The sequence below is a fragment of the Vulpes lagopus genome, chromosome 11 (genome assembly GCF_018345385.1).
Source record: "Vulpes lagopus strain Blue_001 chromosome 11, ASM1834538v1, whole genome shotgun sequence".
Classification (NCBI taxonomy): Eukaryota; Metazoa; Chordata; class Mammalia; order Carnivora; family Canidae; genus Vulpes; species Vulpes lagopus.
The window spans coordinates 73,423,389-73,442,242 of record NC_054834.1 but is presented as its reverse complement, the minus strand read 5'-3'; the positions used below and the strand labels follow the sequence as shown (position 1 = coordinate 73,442,242).

At 60.4% G+C, this 18,854-nt stretch overlaps 1 protein-coding gene across 1 annotated transcript; it reads left to right on the top strand.

Moving 5' to 3' along the window:
• The first annotated feature begins 607 nt into the window (after window positions 1-607).
• On the top strand, window positions 608-18,489 carry ALDH3B1 (aldehyde dehydrogenase 3 family member B1). Its single transcript, XM_041723463.1, has 11 exons — window positions 608-722; window positions 1,816-1,871; window positions 6,352-6,514; window positions 9,478-9,588; window positions 9,722-9,842; window positions 10,133-10,218; window positions 10,707-10,788; window positions 12,980-13,366; window positions 13,798-13,964; window positions 16,409-16,508; window positions 18,053-18,489. Exons 3-11 carry the CDS (start codon window positions 6,353-6,355, stop codon window positions 18,241-18,243), a joined length of 1,407 nt encoding a protein of 468 aa, XP_041579397.1. The 5' UTR covers window positions 608-722; window positions 1,816-1,871; window position 6,352; the 3' UTR covers window positions 18,244-18,489.
• Window positions 18,490-18,854: the final 365 nt, after the last annotated feature.

Here is an 18,854-nt window from a genome sequence, read left to right as displayed (position 1 = left end):
CTGGGTCCTTGGCAGAGCCTGTCACCCACTAGGGCTGGCTCTAAAAGTGCCACCTGGTGGCACCCCACACAGACCTCTTCTCATTTATCTTGAGCTCTCCACCACAGGGATGTGACCTCCAGACGGCATCGAGCTCCTGGAACTCTGAGGATTAGTAGAGGCCTCCAACCCGGAGAAGAAAGAGGATATCTAGTCCTCCCCAAGGGGCAGTCCCCTGAGACTGGGGGAGTTTCACTGCCAGGCCAGGCTAAGGCCCCTGTGCCAGGAGGTCAGGCCTCTTTGGAGATGTCCCAAGCTGTTTCTGAATTCATGACAAGTTCCTGGGTAGCCCCACAAGGCGATCCTTGGCCAGAGAGGGTCCCTTCAGGATCCTGCAACACCTACCTCACTCACCAGTACCTCCCCAGGTGGGTTCCGGATTTGCTGTGTAGCCTTAGACCAGTGGCTGCCCCTCTCTGGGCCTGGTTCCTGACTAAGGGCTGTCAGACTCAGCCCCAGCCCAGCCCCGCCTGGTGCTGGCTCTGCCACTGCCTTTGGCTGGCTCAGCTCCAGACAGCAGGGCAGGGCTGTCACATGCTGAGCCACGTGACAGGCAGCGGCTGGGGGCTCCATCCCACGCAGAGGACGGGGGCCTCTGCAGCCCCTTCCCCCTGTCCCAGCTGGCTGAAGCCTCCAGGGCGACCAGAGCAGGTGTAGGTCAGGAGACCTCTCCTACCCCCCAGGTAGGCAGGGGGAGCGGGGAGGGCCAGGGCGGTGAGAAGCATCTCCCAGGTGCCTGTCAGCCCAGAGGCCCCAGGCCAGGATACGGGGCATACCCAGGGCACCAAGGCAGACAGGCAGCGGCGGGCCCGGGGTGGTGGGCACCAGGCGATGGCACAAAGGATGCTCCTGCCCCCACACCTGTAACCTAATCACCTGCCTGTCTGACACCAGCAGCTGCTCGGGAACCATCCCTCTTTGTGCTGGCTCCGGCAGGTGTGCCTGGGGTGGGGGCCATGGAAAGGCAGAGGACAGGGCCCCTTGGCACAGTTCAGGCACCAGAGGAACAAGACCACAGAACCACCACGGTGACACTTATCATGACAGCTGTCCTGGAGGGCAGAGTGTGGAGTGCTTCCCTAGGAGGTGGGAGGGGCCATCTGGGGATGGACACAGCCCCTCCGCTCCAGGGTGACAAGCTTCTGGTGTGGGTCCCAGCCCTGACATCCATGCCCTGGTCAAGTCCTGTCCCCTCTCCGGGACTCTGTTTCCTCATTGTGAAATGTCAGGTTGCAGAGTGACATGTTCTGGGAGGGGGTGCTGGATGAGGGGGCATTGAGGGACGCAGACACAGGGAGGGCTAGGGAACAGAGGGGTCAGTGGGTGTGGGCCCTGAGATAATCTTTGGATCTGATCTCTTCATGTTGCATATGGAAAACCAAGGCTCCTGGGGCTGGGGGTGGAGTCGGGGTAGGGCTTTCCCCGATCCTCCAGGCTACCGGACCCCACCCCACACCCTAATTCCCAGGGCCACTGCCCCAGGCCCCCCTCCTCTTCCAGCTGCCGTGAGGCCTGGGCTGGACCCCTCAGCCAGAGCTCTGCTCCCTGAAGACCCGCTGGGTGGCCTTGGCCACCTGCTGGCCTTCTCTGGGCCTTGGCTCCTCCTCCGTGGTCCAGGAGAGGTTCTGGAGGCCTCCCCCGAGAGGTGGTAAAGTCTCCGCCTGCAGCTTCCAGCTGGCCCAGAGCCAAGGTCAGGCGCGAGGCCAGGGTAGCCCCACCCCGGCGCCCGCCCAGCCTCCCCAGCCTCGGACATTTCATAACGACTTTTATCCACAGGGCGACAGGGCGCAGAGCAGGGACAGCGAGGAGAAGGGCTGCTGGCAGGGCCTCAGGTAGGCTGTCCCAGGGAGGCGGGGATGGAGCGGCCGGCAGTCAGGGCCCGGGACCTGGCGATGGGCTTGCTGGGGACCCCGGGTTGCGGCTGCCTGGGCAGGCTTGGTCACCCGCGCCACATACACAGGCTGGCTTTGTCTGCCTGCCTGGGGAGAAAGGGGAAGGAGGGAGGAACTTCCTTGCCGGGACCTAAGAGTGGGAGAGGGAGGGTGAGGAGAGGCTCTGGGACCAGTGGGCACCCTCATTTTGTCTGAGCTGGGCCCCCGCCTTCCTCAAACCGGAGTTACAGCACATCTTTTCTGGGGCCAAGAGTCCCAGCTCTGCACCTGGCTGCCCCAGGGCCGGGACTGCACCCCCATCCCTGGTGGGGGGCGGGGGGTGGGGCGAGAGTCCATTTGGCAACACACAGTTCCTGGGCGCTGCTAGGTGTACCCAGTGCTGGGACAGGCACACCCAGTGGCTCTGGGACCTCACAGTCTTGGGAGTGGGCTCTGTGGGGTCTAGCCAGACCCCACCCTGCCTGGAGGAGGGACTGATGATCAGAGGAACTTGGTCAACGTGGGCAAAGGGGAACTGTCTGTGGGATGAGGCTGAGGTTGGCTCAGCCCACAGGCGAAGCGTTGGTCCCCAGTTCCCCCAGCCCCCACTGTGGGGAGGGAACTGCCAGAGCTTCTGGAGAGCCCACAAAATCCAGGTTCAGGCTACATGGGGAGATCATATTGAAGACCTGGGGTATCAGGACCTGTGGGGCCATCATCAAGGCCAGCCCTGTGACCTCCACCTCTGGTAGCTGGGTCAAGGTCCCCCAGACCCTCAGAGCACCCTGTTTATCCCTGTCACCCTATCCCTGCCTCCACACGGTCTCAGGGGGATGTCCTTGACTCCCTGGTGCCCATATTGGGCCAAGGTCTCCTTGGGCTCCTACCCCAGGGTCTCCTCCCCGAAGCCCCCTTGACACAGCTGTCCTTCACAGTCTGTCTGAATAATGATCATTCAGAGCCATTGTCCCTGAGCACTCACAGGGCTCGGCCTGGCACAGAACACTGCACACCCAAATTCTCCCAACAGCGCCATGGGGCAGCTACAGGTACCCTCCCCATTTCACGGATGGGGGAGGTGAGCCACAGAGGAGCCAAGCAACCTGCCCAAGGACTCCTAGCTCACAAACAGGGCTGTCGGATTTGACCCCAAATCGCTGGACCCTGACACTACACCAATGCCCTTGGGGAGGCACCTGGGTTAGCTCATGGATTGAGCATCCAACTCTGGATCTCAGCTCAGGTCTTGATCTCAGGGTTGTGAGTTCAAGCCCTGTGTTGGACTCCACACCCTTAAAAAAAAAAGGAGTGCCATTAGGAGGTGTCCAGACAGGTAGGAAAGCTGAAACAGGAAGAATGACAGAGTGGGCAGAGGCTGGTGGGGAGAAAGAGAGAGCTCACCAGCAGGACTGGCTACTGTGCAGGGCTGGGATCAGGGCAGTAGATTCCCTCCTGATGGTGCTTTGGAGCCAGCAGACCTGAGTGCCAAACTTATTCTCCCCCTCCCTGACTCCACGTGACCTCTCTGAGCCTCAGCTTCCCTCAGGAGCGCCATGCTGACACCCACACTGCACCATATCGGGTTTCCACACTGTCACCTGCCATTGCACCTGCTCATTATGATGATTAGAGGGAGTTCCCAGGCCCAGGGCCTTGAGGGGACATGGCTTGTCCTCCCCTGGCCTCCAAGCCAAGGGAAACAGGCCTGTGTCTTATCATCCACTGACTTAGCAGCTCCCACCCCACCCACCTCGCCTGGGAGCAGCAAGTCAGGAACAGATGCAGCCAAGCTGTGCCCGCTTGGTGGGCCAGAGACCCCTGGGCCCGCCAGCCACTGGGACCTCAGCACTTAGCCCAAGGAGGCCAGAAGGGGAAGCAGAGTGAGGGGACAAAGGCTGAGAGCAGGGTACGAACAGCATGGCTTCTCACTCTTGAGGGCACCAAGTCCAGCCACACACCCCTGCCCACCTGGCCCGACACCTGCGGTTCTGACCAAGGTGTCCCTTCTCCCCAGGGGTCAGGCCAGGGGATGAAGTGGCGGGAGGCAGCCCTCTCTTCTTCTAGATTCCTCTGCCTTCTGGTTTCCAGTGTAAAGAACTTGGGTGGTCTTGGGCCACCTCCGTGCTCTCTGTGCCAAGGTGTCCCTCTCCATGTGGGGGAGAAGAACAGTGCCCTGGGCAGGAAGTCACAGTGGTTAAATGAGTCATGCAGGCACAAGAAATGTAGCTCAGTATCCTTATGAGCTTCCACAGTATTGCATGTACCCCGAGGGTGCGGGGTAAGAGGGTAGAGATGGGCTCCAAGACCCCAGCCCAGGGTGATCCAGGAACTCCCTCATCTGTGTGTCTTTTGTGAGGTCACAGGCTCAGGTCCCCCAGATCCTAGGCAGGAGGTAGCCTGGGCTCCTGTGCACGCCTGGGTTGTACCCAGCTTCCCATCCCCTGACGGGCACTCCTTGGTCCCTCAGTCCAGAGTGACCAACCTGAGGGGTGGCAATATTGGGTGAGTTGACCTCAGGGTTGTCAGGAGAGGCTGCTGGAATGTTCCAGCCAGACCTGTACCCCCACAGAGCTCCCCATCCTTCATGTGCCCAGAGGTGTGCCTTCCATTCTAGTTGCATGCCTCACATTTTTGTGGGTTCTGCAGACATTTCTTATGAAAAGGCAAAGAGCCCTGGAGAGGCAGGTGGAGTGTACTTTGCCCTCCACATCCATCAGCAGGGATCCAGAGGTGCCAGTGAGACACAGCAAGGAGTGGCAGCAGGTGGAGAAAAAGAAACATTTGCTAGGTACTTAGTAATCATAACCATGCTGACCTTTCTTGAGCACATATCATGTGCACAGCAGTCAACATTTTAGGTGGCATTATGTCATTTACTCACTTTCCAGACAAGGAGATTGAGGCAAAGAGATGAGTGGCCTGCCCAAGGTCACAAGGTCAGTATAAGGCCAAGGAAGGGGACAAGCCCAGATGGCTGCTCTGGAGGCAGGTAGGGCTCTTGGCTCCTGATGTTGGCACTGGCCAGGGCCCCTGCCTCCAAGAAGGAGGGTAGGGTCTGGGGACAAGGCTGGGGCTGAGAGTGGCTCTGAGAATGTCCCCTTTCTGCTATACTGTCAGCCTCTCTGAGGGTCATGGGGCCTGCCTCGTACCCTAGGCAACTGCTCAGTTTCTCCCAACCAGAGCAGGATGCCTGGGGAGCTAGCCTGCCCCCACCCCCCATCAGGTCCAGGGCTCCAGCCGAGTCCCCTTCAGGCAGGTCATCTTGTGGGCTGGCGCAGGCTCAGTGATCAGGGCCATGGATCACTCCAGAAATCTGAGGGTCATGGGGTAGCCACTTAACAACAGCTGGCAGCCTTGGATGTGCTGATGCCTGGCCCTAAGCTCAGAACTGGACAACATGGTCTCATCTTTGAGAAACTTCATATCAGCTGGTGGGTGCTATCATTACCCGCCTAACAGATAAGGAGACTGAAGTGTTCAGACCTCACTCCGGTGGGTAGACAAAGAGGTGCCAGTAGAAGAGAGGATGAAACCCACTCCCTGGGTGAAGGAATAATCAGGGCAGTCTGCCTAGAGGAGGCATTAACCAAGCTGAGACTTGAAGAGAAGGGAGTCAGAGAGGGCAGGAGGAAAGGGTCCCCACGGGTCCTTGGCAGCAGGCCAGGAAGTGCATACGTCACCCTGCTCCTCTGATGAGCTTCAAGTAAACAGGCGGGGGCCCGGGGGGAATGTGGGGGCCCCACCCGGATCTCCTGCCATGGCTGATGGCAGCATGGAGGCACCCCTGCCCCCCACTGTTCTCTGCTCCTCCAATACTGGGACTGGTGACAGGGGCATAGACAGAGGAGGCCACTGCCCAGGCCACCCAGCAACCCAAGCCACCACCAGCTAGCCTGGCTTCCCCAGGCGGTGCCCCCCAGGCGAGGGGCAGGAGGCACAGTGCATTCTGCATCTGGACTATCCTCCAGCGGTGGCCATGGTGGCTGTTGGTGGACTGTCCCTCCACTCATCAAACTTCACGGTTACTCCATGCAGGCCTGGCAGGGACGAGGGCTGCCGCATCTCCAGGAGGGGCACCAGAGTGGGACGGGGGCCATGACTTGGGGCTAATTTCTGTGTGGGAGGAAGAAGCGAGGTCCCCTGGCTGCTGGCCTACCCCTAGGGGCTGGGGTAGCTGGTCCCGAGCCCACACCCTGTCCTGCACCCACCTCAAGGCCTAGGGTCTCCTGTTGCCTGGCCAAGGGGAAGGGACTATTTTGTGTTTGTGTTTGTGTGTGTGTGGTGTGTGTGTAGGGGGGCAGCCCTGTCCCTCGGGGGTTCCACGTGAGGCCTCAGAGGAGTGTCTGTGAGCCCACACAGGTACAGTCGGGCGGGCATGGGGAGAGTGCCTGGGAAGGCGAGGCGCCCCATCCATGCCGCCCCCCCCGCCCCCCCCCCGCAGGATGGACCCCTTGGCGGACACCCTGCGGCGGCTGCGCGAGGCCTTCAGCACGGGGCGGACGAGGTCCCCTGAGTTCAGGGCTGCGCAGCTCAAGGGCCTGGGCCGCTTCCTGCAAGAAAACAAGCAGCTTCTGCAGGAGGCGCTGGCGCAGGACCTGCACAAGGTGGGCGGGGGAGGGGGCTGGGGGGGCTAGGGGTGGGGGAGGGGGACTAAACCCCACCTCCTTCCCCATCCCGTGACCCCCTGTGCGCCTTTTCTGCATCTGTCCACCCACTCAATTCTCACCCACCCCCCATGGCTTACGGAGCACCTACCACTGGCCATGTTCTAGGCTCCGGGGATACAACAGAAAATAAAACAGTCTCTGTGCCCAGGGAGCTGGCCTTCTGGAGAGAAGCACAAAACAACAATAAAGAACTAATATGTAGCATGTTGGATGGTTTCAAGTGTCATGGAGAGACACTTCAGTGTGAAAGGGCCAAGAGAGCACCCGGAGCAGGGTGCTGCCTCATATGTGGGAGTTAAGGACAGTTTCTCTGAGGAGATGACATTTGAGCAAAGACATGAAGGAGGGAGAATGTTGGAGGAAATGGCAGCGGGCACAGTACGTGCAAAGGCCCTAAGGCCGGAGGCCTCGGTGCTTGAGGAGCAGCACAGGCCAGCATACCCTGAGGGGAGGGGAGACGCAGAGGTGTACAGAAGATGAGATCCAGGGAGGCGGATCACACCACGTAGCACCTCATAGGCCATGGATGAGTTCAGCTTCCCTCAGAAAGGTGGCATCATGGCATCTCTTCAAACCCGGCCGGCCCGAGGGCTGCCATTCCAGCAGCAGCCATGGCAGGAACCCAAGAAATGCATTGCTTCCGGGTAGCCTCCCACCTCCTGGGCAAACAGAGCCCAACTGCTTGGCTTCTCCTGCCCCAAGACAGCTGTCCAGGGGGTTCTTCTCTGGACAAAATGTTCTCTGCACTTGCCACCAAGGCCACAGTGCCCAGACCCACCCCCTGTGCTCCACCAGCCTCTCAACACCTGTAACCCCTCGGGCCCCAGCCTGTGGCTCTTTGCCAACTGGTAAGGTCCCACCCTTCCAGGGACCTGGTGGCTCCACCCAAATCATGATAGAGACCCCGGCACCAGCAGAGCCAGGGGGCCCTCGGTAACTTCCTGGGGACCCTTCTGACTCAAGGCACCCAGCCAAGTGTCCGCCCTGTCCCCAGAGCAGTCATGGACTTTGAGACTAGTGCCTCATGGCATCAAGAGTCATGGATCAGGGCACCCTCATTCCTTGAGGACAGCAAAGTATGGCCACAGGACTTGTTTTGAGGGTGTGGCTTTCTGGTGATGCCTTCTCCATTTCTCGGTGTCCCCAAACCTATTAACCATGATGCCCCGGGACTGAAGCCAGGTGAGACCCAGGCTCCCTTGTCAATCATTTCTGGAATCATCTGTTCTCCTATTTATGAAACCAGGATGCTAGATCTTACTTCACTTGGCTCTCCCTTGCCTGAGGGGCCCAGCTTTGCCTCCTGTGGGGAGTGTCCCATTCCCTGGGCCTGGTCCAGGATGGAGGGGGTGCTCCCAACCTCCCATCTCCAATGAGTGTCTGCCACCGCCTACCTGCTGGCCTGGCCACCTCTGTGAGACCTGACCTGTCCATCTGGTTCCCTTTCTCCCTTGGGCTCAGATTTTACTTCCTGCCTCATTCTAATTCCTCAAGGCTCTCCAGCACAGAAAATCCAATCCTGTCCCCGTCCTTCTAAGCAGGCAGCATCTGCCCTGATTTGCCCAAACTAATTGTTGCATTTAACCCCCAACAGCCCTTCCAAGTGAGGACGATCACCCCCAGTCACCCCCAGAGGAGGCATGTTCTTGCCTAAGGGTGCACAGCCCTGGACCAAAACAACCTACACTTCCAAGGTCATGAATTTGAGTTGGGTCTAGACTGTTCATAAACTAGCCCAAACCTCACTCACTCAACCTGGCTGGGCAGAAACATGAGCTGTGGACACAGGCTGAGCAGGAGGCCTGCCCGAATCAGGTGTGGCATCTAGAAGTGCGGGGGGCATGTGTTCCTTCCCCCAAGGTCCCAGCTCCCTCTTCCTCAAGGCTCAGCTCTGGCCTTGGCCTTACCACTGAGTCTTGCTGAGTGACCCTGGTCAGGATTCAGTTCACCCTCTGGCCCCCTGCCCTCCTTTCCAGCAGGGGAGAGCTTGCACTCCAATGGCCGAGTCCCAGGAGTCAGGACAGCTGGCTCTGGTGTCCCTGGCCACGGGCTCTGGCTGCCCCCAGCCCTCAGGCGGGGTCTCTTCTCCCAGGTGGGAGCGAGGCAGACATGCCCACAGGCAGAGATCAGGACAATTTCCCTGTTGATTTTTGCCTCTCTCCCACCCCTGCCCCACCGCCTGGGCTGTAGGAACTGTCCACAATTACCCAGAGGCGTCGGCTCCAGTGTCCCTTGCCGGATGGGATGTCCCTGACATCCACACAGCAGGCCACTGCGGGCCACACAGGCGGTCCTGTTAAAATTAAGTTGGATCCTGCCCCTGCTCTGCTCGACAGTCTTCACCCCTGCTGCCCGGTACCATTGCCTTACCCCTTCTCCTCACTAACCAGGGACAGAGTGAGGCTGCACCCCCCTCAGAGCCTTTGTACACACTATGCCCTCTGCCTGAGATATTCTGCCTTCAGGTATCCATGGGCTCCCTCCCTCCTTGTCCTCCATGCTCAGATGTCAGCTCATCTCAGAGGCCACCCCTGACACGCTTGCACACACAGGCACACACACTCATGCACTTAAACACGCACACTGCGTATATAGTCCCTCATCCCACGTGCACACACACGCATGCGTGCACACTCCAGCAGTCTCCGTCCCCCTTACCCTGTTTCACTTCTGTGGCTCCCGTCCCATCGGTGTTCTTGTTGTCATGCGGGCTGTCCCCCTACGACATGAGCTGACATGAGCTCTCCGGGGCGGCCTCTCCACGGCTGCATTCCTGGCCTGGAAAGGGCACCTGAGCCCCCGAAGCACTCACTGAACATGGAGGGAAGAAAGGAGCAAATAAGAGGCCACCTGCTGACCGGGTCCCCCAGCCCAAACCCTGGTCTGTGTCTCCCCTGCAGTCAACCTTTGAGTCTGAGGTGTCTGAGATCCACATCAGCCAGAGCGAGATTGACCTGGCCCTCAGGAATCTGAGGAGCTGGATGAAGGATGAGAAAGTGCCCAAGAATCTGGTGAGCTGGCCCCCGGGGGTGGGGGGGTGGTGGTGAGGGCGCACAGGCAGCCCTGCCAGGCGGAGGGTGGCGCCAAGGGGCTGGGAGTCCCCACGCCCCCACCACTCACCACCCTGCTGGCCCCGGGGCCCAGGCCACGCAGCTGGACTCGGCCTTCATCCGGAAGGAGCCCTTTGGCCTGGTGCTCATCATCGCGCCCTGGAACTACCCCGTGAACCTGACGCTGGTGCCGCTGGTGGGCGCCCTGGCCGCAGGTGAGAGCAGACTTTCTACCTTCCTGCTGCCTGCCGTCCCGGCCCTCAGGCCTCACGGTGGCCCTCAGAGCCAGGGAGCAGGGAGCTGGCAACAAGTGGCTAAGAAAACCTGGCTGCCGCCCGGCCTACCATCCCTGGGCTGTGGATCCTTGGGCCGGTCAGTGACCTCTCTGAGACAGATTCTTCACTTGAAAGCAGAGTGAGGCTGGCACCTGCCCTGCAGGTGCAAGGACTGAATGGAGATGGGAGGGCCGCCCCTCTCCCAGCGCTCCCCCTGCCCTGCCCTGCAGGGAACTGTGTGGTGCTGAAGCCTTCAGAGTTCAGTAGGAGCACGGAGAAGGTCCTGGCGGAGGTCCTGCCCCGGTATCTGGACCAGGTGAGCAGGGCATGGGGTGGACCCAGCAGCTACACTCAGGCTGAGCAGGGCCAGACAGGCCCCCCTGGCAAGACCCGGGTTCCAACCTCAATCCTGCCTCCTCTGGGTTGTGGGGCCATGGCCAGGCCACTGTCCCCTCAGCCTCTTTCCCTCTGAATGAAACAGAGGGGTGGTGATCACTGCTGTGGATCGAGAAGCATGTTCCTGGGGACTCCCATCTGTCTTCTGGTCAGCCCTGATCACCCCACCCTGGCCCCCAGCCCCGCAACCCAAGCCAGGCTTGAACCTCTCAAACTTTCGGGCTGGAACTGCCAGGGACACTGGGAAGCTCCCCACTCCCACCCTGCTCCCATCTGGCCCATTGAGAGCCCTGGAAACTGTGGGTCAGGCCAGGCAGAGGGGGTGGGGCAGTCCCATGCAGGCAGGCAGCCCCCTGGGTTCCTCAGGCCTGGGTCCCAGAGGGAGCTCTCTGCCACCCCACCTTGCAGAGCTGCTTTGCCGTGGTGCTGGGAGGGCCCCAGGAGACCGGGCAGCTGCTGGAGCATAAGTTCGACTACATCTTCTTCACGGGTAAGGCTGGGGTTCCCACTGTGGGCGGGGGCTGAGGGGCCTGGAATGGGGCCTGGTTGAGCCCAGCCACACCCTCTCAGGGTCTTGTCCCCAGTCCTGAGAGAGGCCACAGAGACCAAGGCATACAGACAGCCAGGAAGGAGGCAGACCGGGCTGGGCACTGGGACTGGGTGGTGCCCTCCGATTCCAGGCAAGCTTGCTCCACACTCCTCCACCAGGCTGGGGACCAACTCTGACCCCTCAGGCCCCTCAGGAGGACTGGGTCCTACCCCTGCCACAGGCCCCTTCACTGGTTACAATCTTACAGATGACAGCATTTGCTCCTGCTGAGCAACCAATGTGCCAGGTGCCCCCCAGGACCTTATACACCACCCAGTGGCCTCAGGACCTTTATACATGACCCTGCTGACAGGGCTGGACAGATGAGGGATTGGAGGCCAAGGCGGCAAAGTGGTGTGGTGCCCAGCCTAGGTCACCCCAGGGACCAGGATTGGGGAAGCCTGGATTTTCTTTCCAGGCCTTCCATTAGAATTGTTCTCAGAGGTCCTTGGTCTCTGGTATGTACTCATGAGACCCAGACACCACCTGGCTTCAAGTGACCAGGAGGGCATTTCTATAAGGGCAAAAGAGCAAAGATGGCAGGTAGCTGTGTTACCTGGCTAATGTTCCAGAGGAGAGGGAAGCAGACATGGCAGGCAACAGCATCTGAGCCTTCCTGTTCACTTGCCTCATTACCTTATCCACATCAGAGCAGGGCAGGTGCGTTCTCTGCCTCCCTCCCCCAGACCCAGCTGCAAGCCAGGGACAGGGCCTACAGGCCCCCACGGTGGCTGACAAGGAACTGGCTATAGAAGCAGGGGCTGGAGTCCTCAGCTGATCCCACAAATTCCTAGAGGGTGGAGGAGACGCTGCAAGGGGCAGCCCACATTCCACCATCCCACCTGGCATCTTGGTGGGCTTTGGGCCCTGGCGCCCCATAACTGGCGTTGGGAACCTGAGCAGGCTGCCAGAGGCCGCCAGACTGACCAGAACCTTCTCTGACACAATCTCCTGATTTCTCCAGGCCTTTCCTTATCTGGTGACAGGTCTGTCTGGAGGACATGTGACCTCGTGGAAGCCTTTGTTACAGCACACAGCCTGGGGAAGTGCCCATTCACTCATTCCCTGTGTTCTGAACCGCATCCAGACCCTGTCCACCACCTTGTCCTTGAGATAAAGCAAGGCCTAAGGAGACAAAGCCTCCCACCCCGGAGGAGCTCACATGAAAATGAGGGGACAGGGACAGAGAGAGAAGAATAACACAGAAAAGATGGGGGGAGGCATGGCAGGATTCAACAGACAAGGAGGGCTTCTCTGGAAGGCCTCATAGACCAGAAGATGTTGCTGGAAGACAGGAGGACATGAGGGAGCAGAGGACAGAAGATGGGATGTGGGTGGGCCTGCAGTGGAGGAGGAGGGGACAGCAGGGTTATCAGGCTCCCAGATGGTGGTGCCAGAAAGGCCAGAGCCTTCCCAGCAGAAATGGCAGCACGGTGCCCTGGGCCAGCCATGGGAAGGAACATCTTGGGGGTACAGGGGCTTCGGGTCAGGGAAGGGGACGTGGAGGGACTGTGAGGCCCTGAAGATCAGCCCAGAGGAGATGAGCAGGTGGCCACTTCAGCCAAGGGTCAAGACCAGAGCAGAGGGTGGATGGTAAGGGCGGCAGGGTTGCCAGGTTAGCTCAGAGAGAGAGACCCAGACGGCAGCCCCGGGAGCTGGCCTCTGGCCTTGGACCAGAGCAGTCACTGCCAGTTCTGGAGGAGACTGGAAAGGTGGGGAGGGGTGCAGAGTGGCATGACAGCAAGAGTCACTGGCAGGGTGAGCCTGGGATCAGAAACAGGACAAGGGGCTCCTGGATTTCTAACGAGGCAGGTCGGGAGAGGGAGCCAGTGGACAGGCCTGTTGCGGGGTGCAGAACCCTGCATCAACCTCGGCTTTTGGGGCTGGTCTGGCCGAGATCACGAGCAAGGTCCTGGGGCAGAGACTGGCGGGGAGGATCAGGCCAGGGGAGGGCTAGCACCCTCCGACTCCACCACCTCTCGGGGAGGACAGGCCAGGGAGTGACCCCTCCACCCAGGTCCCAGCCCCCAGGCTGAGGCCGTCCCACCCGGCTGGGTAACCCAGGGCCACCCTGACTTCTCTCCGCGACCAGGGAGCCCCCGAGTGGGCAGGATCGTCATGGCCGCCGCCGCCAAGCACCTGACGCCCGTCACGCTGGAGCTGGGGGGCAAGAACCCCTGCTACGTGGACGACGACTGCGACCCCCAGACCGTGGCCAACCGCGTGGCCTGGTTCCGCTACTTCAACTGCGGCCAGACGTGCGTGGCCCCCGACTACGTCCTGTGCAGCCCCCACACGCAGGAGCGGCTGCTGCCCGCCCTGCAGAGCGCCATCACCCGCTTCTACGGCGAGGACCCGCGGGGCTCCCCGAGCCTGGGCCGCATCGTCAGCGACAAGCACTTCCGGCGGCTGCGGGGCCTGCTGGGCTGCGGCCGCGTGGCCATCGGCGGCCAGAGCGACGAGGGCGAGCGCTACATTGGTGAGCGTGAGCGGGCCGCCCCGCCCGCCCGGGCCGCGCCGCCCCGCCCGGGCCGCGCCCCGCCCCGCCCCCACCACGCCCTGCCCCACCCGGGCCGCGCCCTGCCCCGCCTCGCCCGGGCCCCGCCCTGCCCCGCCCCGCCCCGCCCCGCCCCGCCTCGCCCGGGCCACGCCCCGCCCCGCCCCGCCCCGCCTGGGCCACGCCCTGCTCCGCCCCCACCCACCCCGCCGCGCCCCACCCTGCCCCCGCCCCACCCCGCCCCCGCCCTGCCCCCAACCGGGCCGCGCCCTGCCCCGCTCCACCCCCGCCCGGGCCGCGCCCTGCCCTGCCCTGCCCTGCCCCGCCCCCGCCCGGGCCGCGCCCCCCGCGCCGCCGCCCCAGGAGGCCCCGAGCCCCAGCCCGGCCCGAACCCTGTTCCCCTGTGCCCGCAGCCCCCACGGTGCTGGTGGATGTGCAGGAGACGGAGCCGGTGATGCAGGAGGAGATCTTCGGCCCCATCCTGCCCATCGTGAACGTGAGGAGCCTGGACGAGGCCATCGACTTCATCAACCGCCGGGAGAAGCCCCTGGCCCTGTACGCCTTCTCCAGGAGCAGCCAGGTGGGGCGCCGGCAGGGCTGGGTGGGGGCGGAGGCCTGCAGTCGACGGTGGAACGATGATCTAAGCCACAGTCTCTTGGGCCTGTTGTGGGCAGCTCCTCGGGTCTACTCAGGGGTCCGTGTCCCTGCTCCATCAGCCCCCACTTCCGTCTTCCTCGTCATCTCGGCTGGTGGCCAAGCGTCCCCTTCCAGAGCCTGGCTCATAGAAGGCACGCACAGTATGGAGCAGAAAGACCAGGGGAGGGTGAATGACTAGAACACACGGGAGGGACAATGCTCAGCCGCTGGGGCAGCCTGGAGCCTCAAGGGCACCAGGCAGGCATCCTCAGCTCAGGGCACACCTTTTTCTCTCACCCAGATCTCATGGGATCCCTTGCAGATTGGGCAGTGTTTTTTTTTATTATTATTATTAATTTATTTGACAGAGAGAGAGTGCACGCGCAAGTAGGCAGAGCAGCAGGCAGAGGGACAGGGAGAAGCACACTCCTCACTGAGCAGGGAGCCTGATGTGGGGTTTGATCCTGACTCCAGGGTCATGACCTAGGCCAAAGGCAGACACTTAACCAACTGAGCCACCCAGGTGCCTCTGGGCAGTGTGTTTCTAATAAACTTTTTATTTTGGAATCATTTTAGCTTTACAGAAGACAAAAGAATAGTCTAGAGAGTCCCAATATGTCCTGCCACCAATTTCCCCCATTTAAGAGCCCTTATGTTCGTCCAAACTAAGAAACTGAGATTGGTCCATTATTGTTAACTATGCTCCAGATTTGACTTGGGTTTCGTGTTTTTCTTTCAGCCCCACGAGCCCAGTTGGGGCCCCACATTGCATTTAGTTGTCATGGCTCCTCTGGCCTCTGACCACATCTCAGCTTGAGAGGTGCTGACTAGGTCCCTTGCGGAGTGTCCCCAGTCTCAGTGGTCTGCGAGGTGAGGGCTAGTCTCTGACATCTTATCAGGGATACAGAGATCCACCCGTCACTGGTGAGGCAAACCTTCATCACCCCGCCCTCTTCTTCTTTGGGAGCAAGTCACTAAGTCCTGCTCCCCTTCTGTGGGATTGAACTCCACCTGCTAAAGGGAGAACACCTACTTACGTCATCTGGAATCTGTAAGAAAGATTTGGCTCTTGAACACTTCTGTCAGCAAGCACTCACGTGCATCTGCTTTATTATCTGGGTTACAGCACAACAACCACCTTGTTTGCATCCTTGCTTAAACTGTCCCTCCTTGGGCACTGGGAGCTGCCATGTCTTTCAGCGCCCACCCCCCATCTTTTTATTTTCCAACCACTTCCTTCCTTTCTGCTCATCCTATGTTTCCCTTACCCAGCCTTGGAGTCAGCCATGCTTCCAAGAAGCCTAGTTTCATCTAGATAATATTAACTTTATTTTTTTAAAGACTTTATTTATTCATGAGAAACACACTGAAAGAGAGAGAGAGGCAGAGACACAGGCAGAGGGAGAAGCAGGCTCCATGCAGGGAGCCTGATGCGGGACTCGAGCCCGGGACCCCAGGATCACGCCCAGCGCCTAAGGCAGGCGCCAAACTGCTGAGCCACCCAGGGATCCCGACAATATTAACTTTAGAAAATTTGCAACCTGGGTGTTTTGGAAGGGGGGTCATATGGAAACATGACTGCCAAGCTTTTCTGAATGCCCAGGACTGACTGGCTTGGGGGAACAGTCACACCTACAACACACGGCTGCCCCTGAGAAGCACTGTGACATCCTGTTCCATCTTCTGTCACTGATACTGCGGCCTCCATGTGATTTCTGAGCTCCTGATGGGGAGCTCCCGCCACCCACCATATACATAAGCCGTTAGCTCCAGATCACATGTTGTAACTAAACATTGCCAAGTTTTCGGGAAACGACTATACAGTGTTTATTAATCTTCCCCCCCCCCCCAATCCTTCAAATAAACCTATAGGTTAAAGAGAAAAGGACTTTAAGTCAAGCAAGGGCCATGTTAATGTTTCTAAAATACAAAGCTGGCTGCATGGCCCCACCTAAATGTCTTCCCTGGGCTGCACACAACACAGGCCGGCCCTGCACCTGCCCTTCACTCTGCCTGGGGGACTCCCTTTCCCCTGAGATGTAGCACGCACATCGCATCCCTCCCCTGGGACACTTCCCTGACTACCTGGCATTTCACCCTGAACTCTCCACGTCCCCAGGCAACTGCTGGGCTTTCTGCCTCCCTCTTAGCCCTGAGTCTGCGTCCCCAGCATCCTGTATGGGCCATACTCAAGCAGACGCTCAGGACACACGTCTGAGTTGGGAGCTCAGTGGCAGGCTGCCACACAACCACACCCCCCACTTGTTACACCACCCCTGCAGCTCACATGGTGGCCTGACTCTTCCTGGGGCCCTGGGGCGTGGCTGGCTGGCCTCTTGCTGCAGCCACTCCACGAGGCCTCATCGCTGACCGCACCCCCCCCAACAGGTGGTCAAGCGAGTACTGGCCCAGACCAGCAGCGGGGGCTTCTGTGGAAACGACGGCTTCATGCACATGACCCTGGCCAGCCTGCCCTTTGGAGGAGTGGGTAGGTGCCGGCAGAGCCCTGCCTTCTCTGTTACTGGACTGATGGCACCCCAACATCTCTGTCCTGCAGAAACCTGCCAGACCTGTCCCTGTATGTACATATGCAGGTGGACCCACAGGGACACAATTTGGGGTTTTTAGCACCACCGTGGTCAGTGTCCCTGTGCTGCCACTGCTTTCTTCCTGAATAGCGTGGCTTCGAGTGTGCCCACCAGCTCACATGCTCCCTTGATTCCGCAGAGGCTCTTAACTGCCCCTTTAGCCTTTCCTTGGCATGTTACTCCCCACGACCCCAGGAGACAGGGGCTGTTCCCTGCCCGAGGGAAGCCGGGTAAGGGGACATCCCCGGCCCCAGCAGCCCCCATTACCTCTGCAAAGTCCTGGCCGCCAAGGCAGGAAACCTCAGAGCTGGTCCCAGCGAGCCCCATGGTTGTGTGATCTGGGCTAGCCACGTCCCTCTCTGATCCCGCCTCCTCCTCAGAGGAATGGGAGGGCCAGACACTGGCGTCTGTCCACACTAGGCACCTGAGCAAATGAGCAGCAGGGCCTGGTGAGCTGTCTGGGTGGTGTGGACACTCCCTGGGAGCAGCCGATGCCACAGGAGCACATGGCCAGCTGAGAGCTGACACCAGGGCTGTGTGGGCCCCACTGCTTGGCGCCTGTCCTGGAGCCCCGACCTAGCCCACCTGCCTGCCCGGCTCCAGTCCCAGCCCCTCCTCCCCAGGGAAGTATGGCAGCCTGTCTGGGGGCAAATCTGATCCTGCTACTCATCCCAGGATTGAGCAAGGCCCTGACTCACAACTTCCTGAGGTCTGTCCCTTCCTGGTCTGGCCATGGTGTCCTGCTCCCCCCTCCTCTCCCTGCTTCTCTGCCTGCTGCCCCAGCCACCCTGGGCCCTGTCCAGTCCCTGAATGCCACAGGTCACCCACCTCCAAGGCTCTCTGAGTTGTCCCCAAGTCTGGGTCCCTCTTGTCCCCACCCACCCCATTCATCTGGTCAACTTTACGTCCCTCAGGCCTCACTCCCTCCAGGAAACCCTCCCTCATTACCCCCAACTCCACCCATCCTGGGTCCCCTGCGGAAGCCTGGTCCGTGACTGACTCCCTACCTAGACACTTTGGACTCACAACACAGGACTTGTGTTATTGTGTCCATGTATCTGAACACCCACCCAAAGCCTGCAGGTCTAGGAGGCAGGCGCCATTGTCATCTGCTGCCACAGAGAAGATCAAGGCGAAGTCAACTGCCCGCGGTGACAGGTCTAATTCAGGGCTGGGATTGAACTCTGAGCAGTAATCCCAGAAGCCACACTCCTAACCTCTCTTGCCCCAAGACCTGGGGTCTCCTGCATCTACTGGGCTGTTGCTGGTGTCAGGCTTGGGGCCAAGCCCTCTACCCACATTGTCTCGTGCTCAGCCCATTTTACAGATGGGGAAACTGAGGTCACACTGAGGTCTGCATGTGACTGCCAGAACCCGGGTCTGTCTGACATCCTCCTGGCTGGCCATCAAGGGGCTGACTGCCATGTCCTGTGCCCCCATACAGGCGCCAGTGGGATGGGCAGCTACCACGGCAAGTTCTCCTTTGACACCTTCTCCCACCACCGTGCCTGCCTGCTGCGTCGCCCCGGGCTGGAGAAGATCTACTCCATCCGATACCCGCCCTACTCGCCTCGCAACCTGAGGATGCTGCTGGTGGCCATGGAGGCCCGCAGCTGCAGCTGCACCCTGCTCTGAGCCCTGCTCACCACTGAGTCCGCTGCCTCTGCCACCTGCAGCGAGTGTAGATGCGGCCTGGGGTCCACACTTGGGGAGGAAAGGACCACAGCCCAGACGGGTGCTTGCCCTCTTCCCTCCTGGGGCTTCTGTCTTTGAGCTTTCAGCCTCCTCCCTCAGCTGTCCTCCCCCCCCCCCCACTAGCCTGGGGGGAGGGGATAGAGCAAGGAAAATGATGCAGTAACCTGCCCTTCTGCCCCCCCCTCCCCCCCCCCCCCCCCCCCCCCCCCCCCCCCCCCCCCCCCCCCCCCCCGCCACCAGTGTCCTGGGAAAGGTCGGCAGACTTGGACCCCGCTGAGCCACTGCCCTCCCTGCGGAGGGTACAGAAGGGGCCCCGGCATCTGGTCCAGGTCACACCATAGACCTGCAGTAGCCTAGGCCCTGGGCAGAAATCTGTGATAACAGTCAGCACTTCCAGAGATTGCTGAGGGTTCAACGTGGGGTTTTAATAAATGAGTTGTTGATCCCATGCTGCAGGCATCCTCTCTCCTTTGGGTGGGGTCCCCAGGCCTCTTGGGATCTCTGGGCGCATTCCTGTCCCCCCTGTGGCTGGCCCTGGTTGCCTTCCCCTC